The 22,118-nt window shown below is 34.7% G+C and overlaps 1 protein-coding gene across 1 annotated transcript; it reads right to left on the reverse strand.

The window, feature by feature from the left end:
• Nucleotides 1-10,292: 10,292 nt before the first annotated feature.
• LOC120624262 (YY1-associated factor 2) lies at nucleotides 10,293-21,296 on the reverse strand. Its single transcript, XM_039890712.1, has 3 exons — nucleotides 21,008-21,296; nucleotides 13,209-13,378; nucleotides 10,293-10,701 (listed from the first exon to the last, which is right to left on the reverse strand). Exons 1-3 carry the CDS (start codon nucleotides 21,141-21,143, stop codon nucleotides 10,597-10,599), a joined length of 411 nt encoding a protein of 136 aa, XP_039746646.1. The 5' UTR covers nucleotides 21,144-21,296; the 3' UTR covers nucleotides 10,293-10,596.
• Between the last annotated feature and the right edge of the window lie 822 nt (nucleotides 21,297-22,118).

Raw genomic sequence — 22,118 nt, forward strand, 5'->3', positions numbered from 1 at the left:
GCTTTATTTAGCCACCGTCAATGTCGAGTTACGTTAAATATCTTTCAAGTGCCGACTTCGGCCAGATTGTGTGCAGAGATACTGCCTGCGAGCTCTGCAGCCCTAGTACATGATTTGCTCGCTCGCACACATCAAACCCCATAGACAAAGTAAAATAGACCTAATATCACTCGAGTTAAAGTCACGAATCCTGTACTACAGATTTTTGTGTTACAAACGTTCTGTTTAAAGTCCGAACTATAGAATTGTAGGCAAATTTTGTAGTTTTAAAATCCAATGGTATAAGATCTTTTTTACTCCGATTACTGGTCACGTATTTCCATACTCTCGAAAACGACGTCTCTATTGCGAGCGACGAGTCTTGCATTAAGTAATTTTCAAAGCGCTCGGTATAAACGCCTGTTTGCTTTTTAACTAGGGGAGTCAAGAATTCGGTTATAGGTTTAGCCAGCTTACTTTTTATTTGCAAAAAGAATCTTTTTATTTGTAAAAATCTGCAAAAAAGAATACCAAGGGATTGCGGAATACAAAACGACTAGCTATGCTTAAAAAAGTCAAATCTGCCTTTTTTTAAAGAAATTGTTATGGCACGAGTATAAAATGAGGGACTTTAAAGCAGAAACAATGATAAATTAAAACGTAGATTATTTGATTGGTTAGTATATTTTGACGGCAGATTGGCGCTGTGAGCAGCGACCCTGCTTTGAGTCCAAGGCCATGGGTTCGATACCCACAACAGTAAAATGTTTGAGTGATGAACATGAATGTATTTCAGTGCCTAGGAGTTTATCTATATTTTAAAAGTAGTTTTGTAAATCTATATATATAAAATAAAGTTGTGTTAGTGACACCATTTATAACTCAAGAACAGCTGGACCATACCATTTTTATGATATTTGATATTTTGGATCTTTCGTAGACCGGAATAGGAGAATAAGTATTAAAATATAACATCCCTCACAAAATAAATTATCTGCGGTACATACGCCGGGACAGCTAGTTATTCATAAAAATATTCATCAGTCATCTTAGCACCCATAAAACACAAGCTACGCTTGCTTTGGGGCTAGATGGCGATGTGTAAAGTGTAGAATAATTGTTTATTATGTAATTGTTTTTGCAGTCTTAATGAAAAAGAATTTGGGCATCTAAATGAAACACTAATACTAACATTTAATTATTCAATAACTTTGACATTGCTTTATTTGACATATTTAATTGTAATTTTTTATTTTTTAAATATATTGCATGTCGGTGGGCGATACTGGGCCCGATACCTTTATTATGCATATTATAAGATCTTATGTAACCAAATTTTCTGCAACGACTTGTTTGATTTATTTACTTGATAGGAGCAACCTTTAATTTGCGGAAGTCGATGTTATATCCTTTGATTTTGACTTAGACCTGTATAAAGCCTATGTCGCTTTTCATCCTTTCAATCTGTATATTAAAAGTATTTATGTGTATTCAATTCATAAAAAAATATTCATCAGCTATCTCAGTACCCATAACACAAGCTACGCTTACTTTAGGGCTAGATGGCGATGTGTGTATTGTCGTAGTATATTTATTTATTTCACCAATGCCAAAAATTAAATTATTTGGTTATTTAGTTACGTTAACGAAAGGCCTACAAACAAACGCACTTTCGCATTCATAAAACTAGTAAGGATCTATTTGTAATGTCTTACAAGGTTTTCTTAGCTATGATGCGAATATTTAATTTGCATGCATATCCGAAGGTATATTTGGAAAATTAGGAGAATTGAAAGAAAAACCATCGAATAGTTCCACATTCTTTATATACAGTACATTACACAGATATGGGACTTAAAAATAAGTAACATTTAGCACTAATACATTTACACATTGAGTTAACATTCAGCGATAATTAAAAAAAAAAACACTGGAAAAAACGATCGGAAAAACGTTATTTTCACAAGATAATCATACAGATTAATAAATCATTCAATTCAATTAAAGAAATAAAATTGAACATTAAGTTACGTTATTATTTAAAGTACATAAAATATTAAATGGAAATTTATTTAATGCATCAAAATAAATAAATAATAATTTTAATTTGCTTCATCTAAGTAGGCCTGATTTACACTCACAAAAAACGCAAATTAGTAAAATATTTTTCTTTAATTTTTTTTATTAAATTAAATTATATAAATTAAACGCTTAAAATATAATAACACCTTATTTCATTGTTGTAGTTTAATTTACGTTTAACTACTATAATACATTTAACTTAGTTTTATAATAATTTAATAAAAAAAAAAACATATTTTTTTAATTGATGTCCGGTCATTTTCTCGCTATTTAATCAGTGATATAAAATTTTTTTTGCACTACAAGTTAGCCCTTGCCTCAAATCTCACCTGCTGATAAGTGATGATGCAGTCTACGATTGAAACGGGCTAACCTGTAAGGGTATTGCAGTTATAACTCCATACCCCTAATCGGTTACTACGCGACATCTTTCCGGAACGCTAAATCGTAGGTTGGTAACTAGCTTCGCGGTCGTGTGCGAAAGCGTTCCCGTAACCCAGTCACCACGCGACGTGTTTGAACACCGTGGGGTTTAGTTGGTAAGAGTCCGACATAACCATTGCACCTCCCCGGGTGCGATAGTATCCGTGAGGATTCCCCATGTAAAAAAAAAGGGTGGTAACTAGCAACCGAACCAGACCAAAATTATTTACTACAAACTTCTATAAAAAGTATTTCGTTATAAAAAAAGGTGGGTAACATTAATCATTTTGAAGGCATTCACACTATCCGATTATTATAATACTACCTGTTTACCTGTGTTAGACTCCGTCCTATCAAATATAAAGTGATTGCTTAGTTAGGACGTAAAGGAAATAAATAAAAACAAACAAATATACAAACAGACTTTCACATTTAGAATTAGTTAGGTTGAGATTGTAATTTGGGGAGACTTCCATAGACTTCATAGATGTTTGACCTATGGCGTTGCATAGACACAAAAATAACGATTTCAATAAATTTAAATCACAACCATTATTCATAAACAACCATAATTCAACCATAATTCGTTTCGAAGAACGGATGGACGTTGGGGTCCCAAGGTCCTGGAATGGTGGCCCCACTGGTAAGCGCAACGTTGGTCGACCGCCAACGAGGTGGACAGGCGACATCAAGCGCGTTGCGGGGAGCCGCTGGCACAAAACCATGAAATTTGAAACTCCCTTCAAAGACCTATGTCCAGCAGTGGACGTCTATCGGTTGATATGATGATGATAATGACGATGAAATCACAACCAAACGTCTCATAATAATTTGACTTCGACAATTTTCGAGTTATGTCGTTTTGTGTAGCCGATAGGTAACTGTTAGGAAACTGTTAAAAAAAATCCTTGAATAGGGCGCCACTTCCCCGATCAAGCTACTTCTCCAACCTCGCCTGTATTTAGAATTCATTTTCGAGAGTAAGCGTTACATTTATTCAATATAAGGGGACATCATCAACTCTCTCACCAAACCATTTGAAGACGTTCAGTTCAGCTCAGCTTCAACACGATATCTGATCGGATAGTGTGAAAACCCTCCAACAGTCGAATCTGTATAAAAATACCACACACAATCGCAAAATATCTTTTTTTTTTATTTACGCATAATTTTTTCAGTTTTACTTAAAAAATATGTATTATCCATATTTAAATATAATACACGTTTAGTTTAATATTTATTTTAATACTTGTTTATTCGATTAACGAGACATCTAGCGTTGATACTAATTAATTGTTATTCAGTATTTAAATTGTAGAACAAAAAACACATTAGTATTTCAAATCGGCATTAATGCAAAAAAAAATCACTTTAGTCCAAACCAAAAGATAAGTCGTCTAACTTTCATTGGGATAATTTATGCTTAGAACTTAAATACGGTGACGTAAGGATTTAGTGTATAAGACATAAAGGGTGACTAACGACTAAAAAGTAAGGCCAAACCAAGGCGACAAGTTTTCGCGTCTCGTCGGCCTTATTTTGTGTTCAACCATACGCCAGCGCTGATTTAAGCAAATTTAGTAATTGGGCAGTTACGCGTCAATCTAAATACATAAATAAATATACTTCGACAATTCACACATCACCAGCTAGCCCCAAAGTAAGCGTAGCTTGTGTTATAGCTATTTAGATGACTGTTGAATATTCTTATGAATAATATACATAAATACTTATAATATACATATAAACACCCAGACACTGAAAGATATTCGTGTTCATCACACAAGCATTTTCCGGTTGTGGGAATGGAACCCGCTGCCTTGGACTCAGAAAGCAGGATCGCTGCGCACTGCGCCAATCGGCCGTCATCAATCTGTACACATCATGGTCGCCTTGATTTGGCCATCGCTTTTAATTTCTGGCAATAAGGCTACTATCAACTGAAACAGCTATACCATTCAAGGGTTAAAATTAATTGAACTGCAGTTGTGCGTCCAAAAAGAAACCGGTGTCGATTTAAGCAAATCATGTAATCGGTAAATTACGCTAGTCAGGCACAGAATGGTAGCAGAAATGTTGCTTTAAAATACTAGAAGCAAGACTACTATCAGATTAGAATGTATAATCAAATTAGAATCAGGGCAGCGGCGTGCATATAGTTTATGACCATAAAATGAAAAAAATCCTACTTTAAGTTATATCAAGAAATTAGGGTAGGCAGTGCTTTTACGAATGTATGAAGTGCACGCCACTGAATCAGGGGCAAGTAAGAGTTGATAGTAAACAAAAGTAAAAAAAAATTAGGGCTTGTCTCACAATTTCCCTGTTAGCTTTGAAGAGAGGATCTCACCCGCGCGTTTAACCAGCGTGCTTAGAGCCATACCTCTTAACTATACCAGCAGGGCTAGCAAAGGCAGGAGACAAAAGTTATATCCCCCGATTATATCCACTGACAAGGGATATAATAAAAGTGTCCAACTGCTAAAGCATGGGAACAGGAAATAGTAGAAGTTTACCCCCGTTTATTATTACACATATATATTATTTGGATATTATTTCCACTTCGGCGCCAGTGCTCTGAGAGTTGATAAAGCTTTGGGAGAATATACATTTTTATCCTTTCCCCGGGAAGATAATTGTCTCCCGCCCATGCTAGCGGTAATTCGTCGTACAGTAACCGAAGCGCTCACGTGCTGAAAATGGCCCAGTGAGAAGAAGAACTCTTACCCGAACGCGTATTTCTTCTTATTCGTAGCAAGCCGAGCGTAATCTTGGACACAGGTTTGACACTGCGGTGTGACCTAGCCTGAACGGATTGATAAATTGGACGTTTTCATAGTTTTTGTATTAGAAATCTGTCAATATGTCAAATTTATTTATCAGTTTAAGTTTATTAGACGATTGTGATACGATTAATGCTTTAAATTAAGGTATTTTTTCATGGCACGTGAGATGCGATAAACTAAGACGAAGCGATAAATATGCAACATTTGCTTCGTTGTCTGTAGTATTGCATTAAACACGTTATATATTCTATGTATGAATTCAGCCTAAAACATTATATTTGTGATTTATATTACAAAGTTATACTAGAACAAAAAAAATAACTTAATGCTAAGAATAAATACTTATTTAATGCTCGGAACACAAACTGAATGATTGTAATACACACACAAAGCTACTTCAATCTCCTAACACCGCCTGAACAAACAAGTCATAGATGAATATCACGACAAAAGAATTTATAACTTGAAACTTAAAATAAATTGGAAAAAAAATAATGCACTTAAGTTTTTTGTTAAACAAGTTACAACTAATAGCAGAAAATAGCCCTGCTTAGTAAAGCAGGTAAAGTTAATTTTAAGTTTTCATAAAATTATCAACACGGGCAGGAAAAAATACTATTGACTTTTTTACCGCTAGCCGTGGAAGGGCAGCACAAAATGTAACATAACTTATAAAAGAACTTCACCATAGTTAACTTTTAAAATATAAGTCTTAAGTAGCTGGTGTGGTCGCGTCCTTGAAGGCGGGGTAACTTTTGTCGTGATACACCTATTAAAACTTTTTTGAACTTAACTTTTACTTTTATTTCATGATTTTTGCAGCCAAAATTACAATTCTTATTTTACACACAGCTTTTCCTAATTACATTGATACTATATTGTCTATTGTTTGTGCGTATTCTTTAATACACATTATTCCATTTGGATCAGTCGATAAAGCTAGGAAAATTTATTTACAATATTTCCATTTCATTTTAGGGCGAATAAAATTTTCGCGTAATAAATCACAATATTCACAAATTAAAGCTAGGACAAATACGCCGAATCCGCATCCAGGATGGTGAGCAAGAAATTTACATGCAACTTGCAAGCCACCGTAGACGCAGTCTGGACGAATAGTTGGGCTTGCCTTAGATCATGCTGGCCGTACATTGATTTTTATCGGCGTAGCAAATATCGTATTGATTTCTCAGAACAGCACTTTGTCGCATTGGCGTCTGTACAGACACGTGTGCGACCCATCTGGTCGCTTTGCTCAAAGATTTTTCTACGATCTTTGTAAAAAAAAAGTTGCTGATGCAATCGCGGGTGTTCATTTATGCAACTAAAAATCAAGTGTACGGCGATCGATCGCTTAAGCGAACAGAAAAAAGTGCGGCATGGCCAAAATTCTATAGTCTTGAAAAACGCTAAAGCGAAAACCAAGTTAAGACCTCGGTGACGTGCTATAAGTCCCGCGTGCGGCAGAACACATTACTCTTGCTCAAACTACACGTGCGATTGGACGCAAATTTAAACACGGACACAGATTCTACGCCGCGTTTTAGCCTTCCCTTTAGCGACGCTTTGTAAATTCTCATAAGATCTTCTTTATGTATCCAATATCTTTGCAACATGAATAATGCTCCGATATCGGATCGAATAGTGTAAAAAAGCTGTCAATACTCATTAGATTAAATAACAATTCCTCCAAAACATTTAATGTACAATTCTACAACTCGGCAGTGACCGCTGGTCCATTCCTATTTACAACACACTAAATTTATAATAACGTTTTTTATTTAACTAATCGAGATATCAAATTATGTCGTCCTTTTAAGAAAATTCAGTTTTTGGTAATTGACCTATAATTTTAAAACTTGTGAGATTTTAGTGTTATCTCGCTCTTTTCTTTCCCTTTTTGCAAGTTCTTTCCTGGATGGAGTTTTCCCCAGAATGTGTTGTTTTTAAACCGTTGAAAACTTTGAGCAGTTTAGCTTTAAATGTTTACGTTATTCTTTTAGCCGAATTATGTTCCAGCTCTCCTTTATTACATTTTACTTTTGACCATTTGGTTGCATTGTGTGTCTGTGTGACGCTAAGTGTTTCATAGGCCTATGTTTTCAAGTGAAACAAACATCACGTCGCCGGAGGCGTTAATTTATCCTTTTACATTCATCTGTAATTTAATACATCTATCTTACAAAGGTTAATATGAACAAAACATTATGTAAGGTAATAATTTCTTTGTTGGTAATAAAATGAGTGGACGGTTATATAACGCAACCAAATGGTCAAATGTAAAATGTGATAAAGGAGAGCTGGAACAGAATTCGTGAAGCTTTTATATAGTATGTATGTAACTGTCTATATACATATAGATACATAAAACAGTTACATACATACAGAGGCATAATAAATAAATATATATATATATACATATATATATAAAATAGGCGACCTAAAGTGATGATTTGACAAAGGTACACAAATTTAACTAAAAACATGACGTTAGTACAAAGGTACACAAATTTGACTAAAAACATGACGTCATTGTTGATTTGAACAAACAAAACATACGCCTATTAAACGCTTAGCGTCACACACACACTCGTACAGGTCACACACATCTACGACGTCGGTAATGCACTATTAACGTTCTTTGTGAGATAGAAGGAATATACTTTTCGCCCGTTTCTTAAAAAGGAATACATAATTTAACAAGATAGGCACTACTTTAAGTATCAAAACATGCAATTCGAAAACTTTTAAAATTAAAACTAAATAAATACCAACCTAAATAAATTAAGTTCAAAGCATTTCGTACATGGCAGCTTTGTGTTGATTTCATTCGTTTATTAGTTTAAATTAGTTTAAAATTAAAATAAATACTACGCACCGAAACTAAAACTAAACTAACGCGTAAGCTTGGAGGGCTTGGGAAATAAGTTTCACCTTTTTCACTTCAAAAACTTTCAAGTCCAACGGCATAAATAGTGTACTTTTATACTTTATAGTTAAACAAAAACGGTAAATATTGTTGTTGGGAAAATGTAGTTTACGATCGTATCGTTACCGGATCGTGCCATGCGGGTGTCGAAGGCAGTTCTTTATTATCTTAACATATATTAGTTAAAGAGATTAGTGATTTTCTTCTCTACCACAGCCCTCAAAGCTCAAGCGCATATGTATTACTTACTGAATATTTTTTCAATGTTTTGAATACATTTTCTCTATTCTTAAACTACCCACGATTCCCGTCCGATAGATATATTAAATAATTAATCGCTGGATAATTTGATATCTATCTAAAACGGTAAATATTGTTGTTGGGAAAATGTAGTTTACGATCGTATCGTTACCGGATCGTGCCATGCGGGTGTCGAAGGCAGTTCTTTATTATCTTAACATATATTAGTTAAAGAGATTAGTGATTTTCTTCTCTACCACAGCCCTCAAAGCTCAAGCGCATATGTATTACTTACTGAATATTTTTTCAATGTTTTGAATACATTTTCTCTATTCTTAAACTACCCACGATTCCCGTCCGATAGATATATTAAATAATTAATCGCTGGATAATTTGATATCTATCTAAAACGGTAAATATTGTTGTTGGGAAAATGTAGTTTACGATCGTATCGTTACCGGATCGTGCCATGCGGGTGTCGAAGGCAGTTCTTTATTATCTTAACATATATTAGTTAAAGAGATTAGTGATTTTCTTCTCTACCACAGCCCTCAAAGCTCAAGCGCATATGTATTACTTACTGAATATTTTTTCAATGTTTTGAATACATTTTCTCTATTCTTAAACTACCCACGATTCCCGTCCGATAGATATATTAAATAATTAATCGCTGGATAATTTGATATCTATCTAAAACGGTAAATATTGTTGTTGGGAAAATGTAGTTTACGATCGTATCGTTACCGGATCGTGCCATGCGGGTGTCGAAGGCAGTTCTTTATTATCTTAACATATATTAGTTAAAGAGATTAGTGATTTTCTTCTCTACCACAGCCCTCAAAGCTCAAGCGCATATGTATTACTTACTGAATATTTTTTCAATGTTTTGAATACATTTTCTCTATTCTTAAACTACCCACGATTCCCGTCCGATAGATATATTAAATAATTAATCGCTGGATAATTTGATATCTATCTAAAACGGTAAATATTGTTGTTGGGAAAATGTAGTTTACGATCGTATCGTTACCGGATCGTGCCATGCGGGTGTCGAAGGCAGTTCTTTATTATCTTAACATATATTAGTTAAAGAGATTAGTGATTTTCTTCTCTACCACAGCCCTCAAAGCTCAAGCGCATATGTATTACTTACTGAATATTTTTTCAATGTTTTGAATACATTTTCTCTATTCTTAAACTACCCACGATTCCCGTCCGATAGATATATTAAATAATTAATCGCTGGATAATTTGATATCTATCTAAAACGGTAAATATTGTTGTTGGGAAAATGTAGTTTACGATCGTATCGTTACCGGATCGTGCCATGCGGGTGTCGAAGGCAGTTCTTTATTATCTTAACATATATTAGTTAAAGAGATTAGTGATTTTCTTCTCTACCACAGCCCTCAAAGCTCAAGCGCATATGTATTACTTACTGAATATTTTTTCAATGTTTTGAATACATTTTCTCTATTCTTAAACTACCCACGATTCCCGTCCGATAGATATATTAAATAATTAATCGCTGGATAATTTGATATCTATCTAAAACGGTAAATATTGTTGTTGGGAAAATGTAGTTTACGATCGTATCGTTACCGGATCGTGCCATGCGGGTGTCGAAGGCAGTTCTTTATTATCTTAACATATATTAGTTAAAGAGATTAGTGATTTTCTTCTCTACCACAGCCCTCAAAGCTCAAGCGCATATGTATTACTTACTGAATATTTTTTCAATGTTTTGAATACATTTTCTCTATTCTTAAACTACCCACGATTCCCGTCCGATAGATATATTAAATAATTAATCGCTGGATAATTTGATATCTATCTAAGTATCATTAGTAATATCAGAGAGTGAGACATTCATAATACAAGAACTAGAGTCATTTTGATTTTTATTAAATATTTGAATTGTGTTATCAGTTATATGCGGCCACGTACTAAAACGCTAATCAATTTACTCGAAGCTATGTGGCAAAGAATTTAAAATTTAATAGTTCCTGTGTACATGAAAAACATTAATACAATAATGAATGATTATGAAATGAAGTCTCATTTTCAGACTACCCGCATTTCAAATGACCTTTAATGACCTGATTAAGGTGCAAGAGAGATAGATAGATCCAAATGATGATAAAATGGAGCGAGAGATCAGGGTTGTGTGTCGTTGGACGACTCGACGTCACTGGAGCTGCTCGTGACAGATTTCTTGGGCTTATACTCTGTTATCACAACCGTCACGCCACTGACAGTTACCTGGTGAAAAAAGGATATTCTAACTTATAAAATAGATTTAGTTATTACACGGTAAACGTCAATAACTTATTATTAAATGGTCCGCCTCGCTACTACCCCAATTGCTGCACCCTAACAGGGTTTTCATTACAATTACTTGATTATTATGTGATTATTATGTATAATGAATGAGTAATGTAATGAAAAAATTGTAATTGAAATATTCATTTGAAGGCCAGACCTAAGTATAAATGTCACTTGTAAACGTCTAGTGTAGACGTCACGTTCTAACGTCCGGTGTTAACGTCACCTTTCAACATCACGTGTTAACGTCACGTGCTAACGTCACAGGTAAACACGGTAAACGTTTTACACGTGATGTTTACCCGTGACGTTCGTATTTGGTTTTGTGAATCCTACTGTACCTATAGCCCGAGTCCCGACTTGTATTTTATATTCCACTACAAGTAAAGGCTTTTTAAAGTGTTGATGCAGTCTAAGATAGTAGCGGGCTAGCCAGTTGAGGTATAGCAGTTCATCATCATCATCATCCGCTAATATGCACCCACTGCTGGAGATAGACCTCTTTTAAGCAGCGGAAACTCTTTCTTCTCCCAGCCTTCTGTGTCCAATAGATGACTGCCACTTTCCGAAAGTCGTCGCACGACCTAGTCGGGGGCGCCCTACACTCCGCTTGCCGAGTCGTGGTCTCCACTATACAACGTGTAACAGAATTACGAACTTACAGCAGAGTTATTTTCAAAATACATAACGATAAAACATACTCCAGTGTTAATGAATATTTAAATGGCAATTTCATCTCAAATTTGACTTCAAAACTTTGAGTGAATTAGTTGATTTTTCTTTTTCTTCGAATGAGTTTGAATATTATTCCGTATAATTAGAAAAGATTAGCACACTGTCCTTGACAGTAGATTGTGTTGGAGTGTATTTAAATAAATAAAATGTTTACTGTAAAACAACATCTGGTGACCCGAAATTATAAGAAATAAATTATTATTATGAAATAATGAAGAGTTGAAGGAAGTAAAATATTAAATAAAAAGAAGCATATTTATTTATCCATACAAAATTCAAAACACTCTTAAGTTCTTACTTATGACAACCCTATTATAGATAAAACACCGACACGCGCATAGTAAGAACCTACGCTACGCGACGCGTACCATATAAAGTGACAGGAGTCAAATGATTTTAATATTGCATGTGATGTTAGGGCTGTATCAGATTCCTTTCAGTAAAAACTATGGCAGTGGTTACTCAAAAACTATTCGGGATTCGGCTGTTTACCTCAAATAGCATGTGATGTATTATTTCGGTTTTCTTTTACACGTTGTTGTTACATTGAACCAAATAGGCTAAATCTGTTTCTACCAAATAAAATAAATTACCCTCCTGTGGTCGGGTAAAAATAACGCCGTGTGGTCGATTCGTATTATGCAAATTAGCTAAATAATTAATATTACAGTACACTTAAATTTTAAATGGTTGTATAAAACTCTTCGCTACATGAGGGAATCTTGTTTACAAGCAGGTGTAAAGTCAGCCGGCCAGCCAATTTTTTAAGTGAACCGATATAAATATTCAAAGATTTGTTTTTATATGCAAGGCACTCATAAAATTATCTATGATAAGTATAGTCATATTTTTTATTGACCTTTGAATATCACCTGCTGTATTTATTTTACTGTCTCTTTCGTTTATTCATTAATCGACTTGATGAAAACGAGGTAATTAATTCGACACGTGATTTTGTTAACGTTAAACACTGACAGCCTCTTCAGATTAACCATCCGATCTACTCTAACCCAAAATAATTATATAATTCGATTAAAAAATAAAACATCACGTGATTAATGGACTAGGAATACCCACTATTATATATAGAAGATAAAGAAATACTTCATTAAAACACAATCACACCAACTTAAAAATTATAAAGAAAATTAATGAGCAAAAACAAATAAAAATAAGGTCTGGTCTGTTGAAGTCTGATGCAGAATAAAGTTGGCACCACCCCTCCTTTTCCCGCGGATCTCGTACGAGGCGACTAAGGGAATATAACGAACGGAGCACGGGTAATGGCGTCGTCTGTGCTACTACTACTATCTACTGCGAACACACACAATCTCTTACAGACTTCTGATAAATAATAATTTTTGAGTAAACCATTGCCATAGTTTTCACTGAAAGAAATAAGATAGAGCCCTTTTACTTTTGCATGTTAAAGTAATTAGGTACGCGTTTCGTAGCGTAGGGAACTATGTGCATGTCGGTCTTTATATCTTTAATAGGGTTGTCAACACTTAAAATGTTTTGAATTCGTTTGTATAGAAAATGAAAATGCTTCTTTTGCTTTAGTATTTTTACAGGGTGATTCCTTATGAAATATACTTATGCACTCTTCAAAAGTATTTCGTAATTCCGTTACACGTTGTATAATAATGTACCAAAAGAGGTTTTTGTAGAAAAGTAGTTTTTCTCAAGGTTCTAAAAGATGGAGTTACCTCTCTGGTCTGTGCAGAGCTTCTGTCCACGTTGTTGAGGCGTGGCGGACGCCGTTTCTTCTTGTGCGAGTTCGCGGACCTCGGCCGCTTCTGTGAGCTTGTGGGCGCGGTACCTGCCGCCTGCGCAGCCACCAGTGCAGGGTTGATGCGCGGCTTGCGGGTTGAGGTACCTTGTGGAGCAACGATGGGCTCAAAATTCAAAAATTCAAAAATCATGTATTTCGAGTAGGCCTAGTATAAGAACTTTTCAAACGTCAAGTATGTCTGTTTGTAGTGACTGTACCACCAGTAAGGCAGATTTCTACCGAGAAGCCCACAAGAAACTCAGCAGTTGGTCTTTTCCAACATCGTTTTACAATTTAACAATCTTTGTTCTATCTTGTGTGAGATGAAAGCAGAGCGCAACCTTGTCAATAAGAAATTCATCAATAGTATAGTAACCTCGATGAATTAAATGTGTTTTTATACATTCTTTAAACTTATGTTATGGTAAATCTAATAATACTTTCGGTATCATGTTTTAATATCATATAATCAGCATCACAAAGGTTTTCTGTACTTTCCTAAGACGATATGCTGATATCACCAATTTATGACCGTTTCTAGTAAGTCGATTGTTTATATCCACTTTTTTTATATAGATTAATGTTTTGTTTTACTAATAGAACGAGATCCCGCTGCAAAATCACTACGTTCATAAAGTAGTGAGTCAAACAGACATTTTTACATACTTTTATGAATAGGAGAATACACTGATAACACCGCAGCCAGTCAAAAGTGGCCGCAACTAATTTTAATTAAATTAATTTTAATTAAATTAATGTTAATTAATATTCAAAAAAAAAATTTCGTTCACTTCTCTTTGAAATAAAATATCATCCACATCATAACAATGCATGTAAAGAATTCTAAAATCCATATGTGTCGTTGCACACTCGGCCGCAACTACCTCGCAGCCAGGTGTAAGCACGTAATATTTTGATATATTTATACGTTTATGACTTACACGGATGTTCTTTATATCAAATTAAAGCTAATTTTTTTTCTAATATTATGATATATTTTTGCCAGTGAAAAAATAGCCGCAAATTAGGAGCGCTATCTGTTAAAAACGCGAGATATCCGAGATAAAATGAGAGAGAGTTAGCGCGCAACGCCACTTGTTAGATGAGGATGGCGTATGCCAGCTGTGTGAGTATTTAAAACCATTGCGCATGCGTCTAGAACTACGGATTTAAGTTATTTTAGAAAAATTTACTTATTTATTCATTTATTAGCTTTTCAAGGGAAACAAACAGTACTATTACACATAACAGTAATGCCGTATTTTTATATCACATAAACCAATGAAGTTTCCACAACTTAGTAAATTAATCACAATTGTTTAGGAATATGTACCTACCAAGCGAAAATTAAACAAAAAGAAAAAAAACACTAAACTTTAAAGCTTGTAATACTTATTTTGCCTAAATAAATTTCCTAAAAGTGCCAATTTTGACATGAAAAATATCCGTCTCACAATATTTGCTGCTGAAAGCAATGCACGCACGAGATAAAAAGTTATTTGTCGAATACGTCGTCTTCCATCTAGCCCACGCAAACGGAGGTTTACTCCTTGCATTTAACCTACGACATGCAAAATCGATATTACATAGAAGAAGTAGGGAATCAACTAAATTATGTATTATTTTATATAACATTTGCAAAAATTCAAAAAAATTGAAAATTCTTTAATTTCAAGTAGGCCTTATAATAAGTACAAATAACTTTTGAAACGTCAGGTCAGTCTGTTTGTAGTGACTCTACCACCGGTTCGGAAGGCAAATTCCACTGAGAAGAGCCGGCAAGAAACTCAGCAGATTGCTCTTTTCCAACATCATTTTAAAGTTTAACATCTTTAGAATTTTTCTGTTTTGTGAGAGATGAGAGCGGAGTAGCCTGCTTCCAAGCAGCCTTGTCGTTAAGGAATTCATCAATCGTGTAGTAACCACGATTTGTTAAGTGTTTTAATATATTGTTTAAACTTACGTAAAGGTAGATCTAACATTACCTTTGATCTCTTAAATCAGTTATTTTACGCGAACTCACGAGTCTACAATGTTGTATACCTACAGTATATAAACATTACCGGAACATCAATCATTCTATTAATTACTGCAATGCAGTAGTTTTTAACGAGTTTCCAACAATGTAGGATGTTCACGTTTTCGAATCGACCTTTTAAATCACGAGTCTGTTGAGCACCGGATGTTTTTCGACTTCAAAGCAATTTCAAGGACTTAAAAAACTATCAAGGCAAGGTATTTGACGGCCTCTCTGGTGCACCGATGTGCGCAGCTCTTTAATCGACTTCCTTAAAAAAAAAAAGAGGAGGTTTCAATTTGAATATTTGTTTTTATTATGTATGTGCGGGCATAACTCGGTCATTTATATACGGACTTGCAAAAAGATTTTTTAGTTCGAAAGGGTTTTTTCCGAAATGGTTCCATTTATATTTTAAACTAGCTCCTACCCGCGACTTCATCGCTCGTTAACAATTTTCAATCCTACCACGGGAACTATTTGAGAAATCTGTATAGAAAGTATACACATCTTTTTCTATAGCATACATGCATACCAAATTTCGAAGCTGTCTGCCCGCAGCTTAGCTAGTAAATAATTTTCAATTTTCCCTCGGGAACTACTTAAGGAATCGGGATAAAAGGTAGCCTATGTTCTTTTCCATGTCAAAGGCTACATGCATGCCAAATTTCATCTAAATCCGTTCAGCCGTTTTTGCGTGATTGAGTAACAAGCATCCACACTTTCATGTTTATAATAATATTAGTAGGATAGATCTGATGAAGAGTACCGCAGACAGACAACGGAACTCTTCAAAAATTGACAGAAAATCAACCGCGATTGCCGCTATTGCATAAATATGCATTGTTTGCGCAATCAAACAACATAATACACCTGTAGCCTCGAAAATGTTGCGCAGATGTATTCAGTTAAGCGGGGTACACTCACGTTTTCTATCAAAGTGTCTATCAAAGTAGTAGTTACATATTTATTCGCAACTGCAAGCTAGTTTTAGCACATAGTATTCAAGCTTGATTTAAATGCAACAATGTATTTAGTTTATGTATTGAAGAGGCAGTGGCGTGCATAGAGGGTATGCACAGGGTATACAGGTGATATAAAATGAAGAAAACGTACTAGAGATTTTCTTCATTTTATATCATCTGCATACCCTGTGCATACCCTCTATGCACGCCACTGTGAAGAGGTGATTACCCAGTGGGTATGCCTTCGACTATCGACTTCTATCCCAGCACGCACCCTTTTTTTCATCAATTAAAATGCCACTTGCTTCAACGATGAAGGAAAACATTTAACATTTAAACGGAAATATTGGAGAGGTTGAAGTTTTGTGTACCGCGTTCGGGTAGTCGCCTGCAAAATCGGAAACCGTTTCATTTACCTTTTTGTCGGACCAAGGCAGGACAACATGCGCCTGTCTTTCGAATTTGCTCACTTTTAAATGCTTACAGAAATAACTGTGACATTTTTAGTACTTCTTTGACCTCATTCAAAAAACATGTCAAACATTTACTTACATAACTTAAATTAATTTATTTTCCGTTTTAATTTTATATCATCACTATTCATTGTATAGTATTGCAGGTATTCAGTTTTAAATTTTGCTTTATTTGATTAGCTAATGGGTTGATATGATGATTACGTTGAGTTCTTAGTTGTATAACAATTATTTGAGAAGTCATTTTTTTTGTTAAAAAAGATCTTGTAGTTTTATAAGCATACGTTCACTGTCAAAGTCACGGAATTGTGGAATGCACTCCCATTGAACATAAGACAGTCGAAGTCATTGGGCATATTTAAAAATGCTGTTAAGGCTCATTATCTCTCTCAGTAAAGACGACTATTATTATTTATTTTCTACTCAAACTCATATTTAAGTATTTATGGTATGTTAAGATATGTATTAGTATATTTATTTTTTATACGAGTATTTATCATATTTTTGTATTTGTGTAGTCTGGTTTATGTATTAGTATGTAGATATTCTTATGTATGTACTAAATAGTGTACCCCACCTATTCGTTTTCTTTTTAGTTTTCCTAATCCTAAGGTTGCCTGGCAGAGATCGCTAGTTAGCGATAAGGCCGCCTTTTGTGTCCTGCTTCATTCTTCATGGTTTTGTTCTTTTTTTTTGTCTCATTTTTCTGAGTGGTGTACAAATAAAGAGAACAAATAAATATGTTCTGGTACAATGTGACAGTTGGGCAATACGTAATTTTTGTAATGGCAATGCAATCCTCATCTGTATCGCGTTGTTCGATTTAAGTATCGAATCAAGCAGTGCTCCACTAGGCTGGTTCTACAGTCTCTATAAGGCTGATGTAAAAGGCATATATACTAATTTCGGCATCGACGGTAGGAGAGCCGTAGCTTAAAGCGCTCAGGCAGCGATTGCCAGAGTCGCAGGTTCAAATGCAGTCGGTCCGAATTTTTGTATAGGCATTTAAAATTTATAAAATAGTGGTTAGGACTTGGGAACCAAGTTGGCGCACGCGTCTCTAGCTTCTGTGCAATGAAATAAAAATATAGAGTTCTACATAATGTTCTTAAAATGCAGTGACGAAGTTGGACGGTTTGTTTATTTTTCTTTGAACACGTTGTTTACCTACGCTACCTTTGTGAACTACCAGTTGGATATGAGAAATCATTTTTATGCAGGCTCTTCACATTGGCCAACATTTTGACGAATGGTTATGACCAATACAATTATGGCTATCATGTAGAGAGGTTGTTTATGGTATGTATTGGAATGGTGGCCCACTTTGGCGCAAGAGTCATTTGGTGTCGGTGTTTTAACAAAGATCAAAGGTTTGTGGCAGAGTTATAGCAGCCGCGTCCACACGTTGGGCGCACGTTTAGTTTGCTATGAGCTACCAGAAAGATTGCACGCACCCCATTTATATATTCACGCGTCATAACTAGTGACAACGAAATGTCGGTAAAAATCACCAATGAAGAAACTTTTCGCTTTATAGAGTTCTACCAAACCGAAAATTATATAATTTAATTTTTTTTTAATTGGTCGAGTAGTTCCAGAACCTATTCGGTACAAACAAACAAAAAAAGGGTCACACAATCTTTTCTCTTACAAATATAAGTATAGAAGTTTAAATAGATTGACCATGTTTTGTTTACGACTAGCATAGATTAGAACTCAAAACATAGAATTAAGAATGTACAGAAACCGTACCGTACACGACTAATATTAAAGCATCAAAAACTTCAGTACAGTTTCTCGAAAAAACGGTTACTCACTTTAGCAATTTAAGCCATTATTGTTACCTCTAATATTTTAAACGTTTACCGTAAAATGGGAAAATGAAAAAAAAATTGTGAGTTAGCAACATTCTGCGGGTGTAAAGTGAGACGTGGGCTGGGCGTTTTCACTGTTTTTGGACACAATGCACTGCTTAGGTCTAAGTATGTTCTAAATTCTGCGAGCCAAAATTGTTTTAGCTAAAATCCTCGCAGTATCGGTAACATAGAATAGTTAAGTATGACCCGAGGCATCTCCCACCCCCCGCCGCGCTCCGCTCCGTCGGCGCCCTACCTCAAAATTCAATTTCCCAGCGTCCCGACACAACACAGTTTTCGCATTAGCCCCCAGCAGTTCCTTGTCTTTGCATTTCGAATGTATTGCCAATAACCGTATAAGACGTAGGTAGGTAGGTACTCGACGTTTTACTGTTAAATTAAAGGATTGGATTAACTTGTGTCAAGCTAGTTAGAAAAATATTTGCATTTTTAAGTTTTCTCGGACTTTCTTATAGTGTGATCGTTTGTCGTTTAATAGAGGTATCGCTTGGTAAAGTTTGGTTAAACCTGTTAGAGATATTTTTTTTATCCAACATGTGCTTGTTACTTTTTAACACTTAGGTTATTTAGAAGGTATCTCCATTCCCTTATACTATAGTTTTAGGTTATCTGTTGAAGTGCAAATAATGTCATTATCAGTTTTTCAATGTACATGCTAAAAGCAAATAATTTTAATAATTAAACCAGTTTGATTTTACAGCTCGTAACTCTACTCTTTGACACCAATTATAATATGCAAGTAGATTATAATAGTAGCCGATTAATTTAATACAAGAATTTGAAGACAAACTCAAACCACGAGAGTTCTTTACTAGCTAAAATAATTAAATTCGCGAACAAAGTCAGTCTGCTTATGCCATGCAAAACGGTAGGGCCGACATTAAAAACACAAAATATAAAATATGTCGGCGTAAATATAAATAGGGGCCGAGCTTATATATACGAAATGCAGGTGTGTGAAAAAAATCTTTGTTGGTACTAAAATTGCGAAGTTTCGCATGTCTGCTAGTTTTGTTCTCGTTTTCACTAACGTAAGTAACCCAGAGAATTAAGAACATGCGGAAACCGTGTACATGACTAATATTGAAATCAAAAACCACTCCACTTAGTAGTGTTCTCGAACAGGCTAGAAGTTTGGTCACTTCGTACCTTTTAGCAGCCGACAGTAATTATTATACCTCTAAAGTTCTAAATGTTTACCATAAAATGGGAATTTTTTTTTGAGCCAGCAACATTCTGCGGGCGCGGGGCATTTGTACTGTATTTACTGCAAATAATAATGGCTGAATGAGGATTCTGTATATTCTTCTGTAGATCGCGAATAGTTATCACCTATGAGTTGGTGACTCAAACGGTTTTTTTCTTGGACCATTCCTATCACGTTTCTTTCTTAGGCATTCGATTTAGGCGACGACTAGGTTTAGTGAAAACGTTGATTAGAATGTGAAGGCTTCCCTTAAAGGGCCGACTTATGAAGCAATTATCCTACCACACTCTGGGAGTATGTATGTACTAAATGTATCCTACCTAATGTATTTAGGTAATATACCAACCAAGTCAAGTCCGTAAATTCTTCTCTTCTAGGTAAAGCAGGCATAAATAACAATAGAAAATGATTTTTTTAAGTTGATGGTGATAATGATGATACATTTTTTTACAGAAAATTTACATTTTTACTGTACGCTAATTAGATATTTATACATTGTAGGTGTATGGAAATTGGTAGAGTTCAACGTTTTTTATCCCTACAAAATAAAAAGTCTACGTTTACCAACAAATCATGTAGACGTAAAGACAATTTAATTTAGTCGCGTTATACGCGACTACAGCGCCAGAGTACGCGCTTTAAATCGGAATTCGTACGAACTACTTTTATTTGGGAATTTGTTTACATTACGAAGCTAAAAAAAATAACTGCAAGTCTAACAAGAACAAAAGATTTAATTAATTAAGATAATCTATAAACCTTCCTTGGAAAAATACCTATACAATATTTGTAAATAGTATTTTAAATTAGATTTTTTTCAATGAAACTTTTCATACAATACCTACCTAACTACAAAAAGTAGTTTGCATAGGCTAACAAACTCTTTTAGCACTTTTGTTTAACCATACGAAGGCCAACCATCTCATTTTTCGTTTCCAGAGTAGACTTAGGACGAAAATAATCAATACTTTTAAGACTTTGTTCTTTGCGAGTTTAAGGTTATGTGTAAATTACACTTTATTAATTAAATGCGTCGTTAATGCGTTGAATGAATATTCATTTACCTTTATAATTAATTTTACTAATAGGAGTAATGACTTTAGTGCCCATATTCATGAACGTCTGAAATTCCCAAGAAAAGTTAAGTTTGATTTAGAGGTTGTTAGCTTATAATTAAAACTGCAATCCGCATTACCTTTTCTAACGTCACACATTGAACACTTGAAGGCTTCGGCGTTATTTCTGTATGTACAAACGCTGCAATCCCAATAATTTTCTTCCAGCACTTTGGATGGTCTCTTGCCTCTCCGAATGGCATTTTTCTTGTCCATTTTAACGCACACTTAACCCTAAATGATATATCTCACGCTTTGATCATGATATTTTGGAATAAGCACGGGATTTTCTATCGCACGTTACTAAAATATTCATTCTAAGAATCATTATTTACGTTTTACTGTGCACAGAATGTACACCACCGAACGTCGCCATGACAGATCGGCCGTGCGTCGGTAAAACAGAGCTGGCGCCACTTGATATTAAACTGCTTTACCGACATTGATAGATTGTAGACTGCCACAGATAACAAACAGTTGAATAAATTCGTACAGAAAAATTTACCAATAAGGATGTTAAAATTATTTTACTGGATGCTGCTATATACAAATTTTGATGGGAAATTATTTAAATTTTAGAAAGAATATATTTTTTACCTTTCAAAACAAGTTTCCCTCCGGCTAGCTCAGTATTCCAATCATCTAGGTCGCAGGTTTAATCCTTTGCTGTTAATGTCGAAGTTTTTAAGTACCTACCTATCTAGCTAACGATATTTTGTTCAGGTCAGGCTTGGTTTCGGCTGCGGATATTAAACACACTCCAGCGTGTTACCAACAAAGACTGGTATACTTTTGTAGGTAGGCACTTATCCATTCAGCTACATATATCTAATAAAAATATTTTTTCAATATATTAATATTTTATCTAAATACCTAAGTCATAAACTTTCACATCCTTACTTTGATAATTATTGGATCTTGCTTTTAACCTATTTTATTCTATTGAGTAATAGATAATTTTTTATTTCATTTATTTTAAAGTCTAGTTCCTGGTAATCTTTACAAAATACGCCGACTGGGGGTAAGTCGGCTGGCTACGATTATTAAGATGTTACTGACAGTTACTGTAGGCTTACCAAACGTCTTGTTTTCTTAGTACATGTCCTGGTGTTAGCAATATTTGGTCCCTAGGTGGGAAAGTATGTAAAAATTATAAGTTCTTATGATAATATCAATTTTCTAGGTCGATCT

This window comes from Pararge aegeria, chromosome 1 (genome assembly GCF_905163445.1).
Source record: "Pararge aegeria chromosome 1, ilParAegt1.1, whole genome shotgun sequence".
In the NCBI taxonomy this organism is placed as follows: domain Eukaryota; kingdom Metazoa; phylum Arthropoda; class Insecta; order Lepidoptera; family Nymphalidae; genus Pararge; species Pararge aegeria.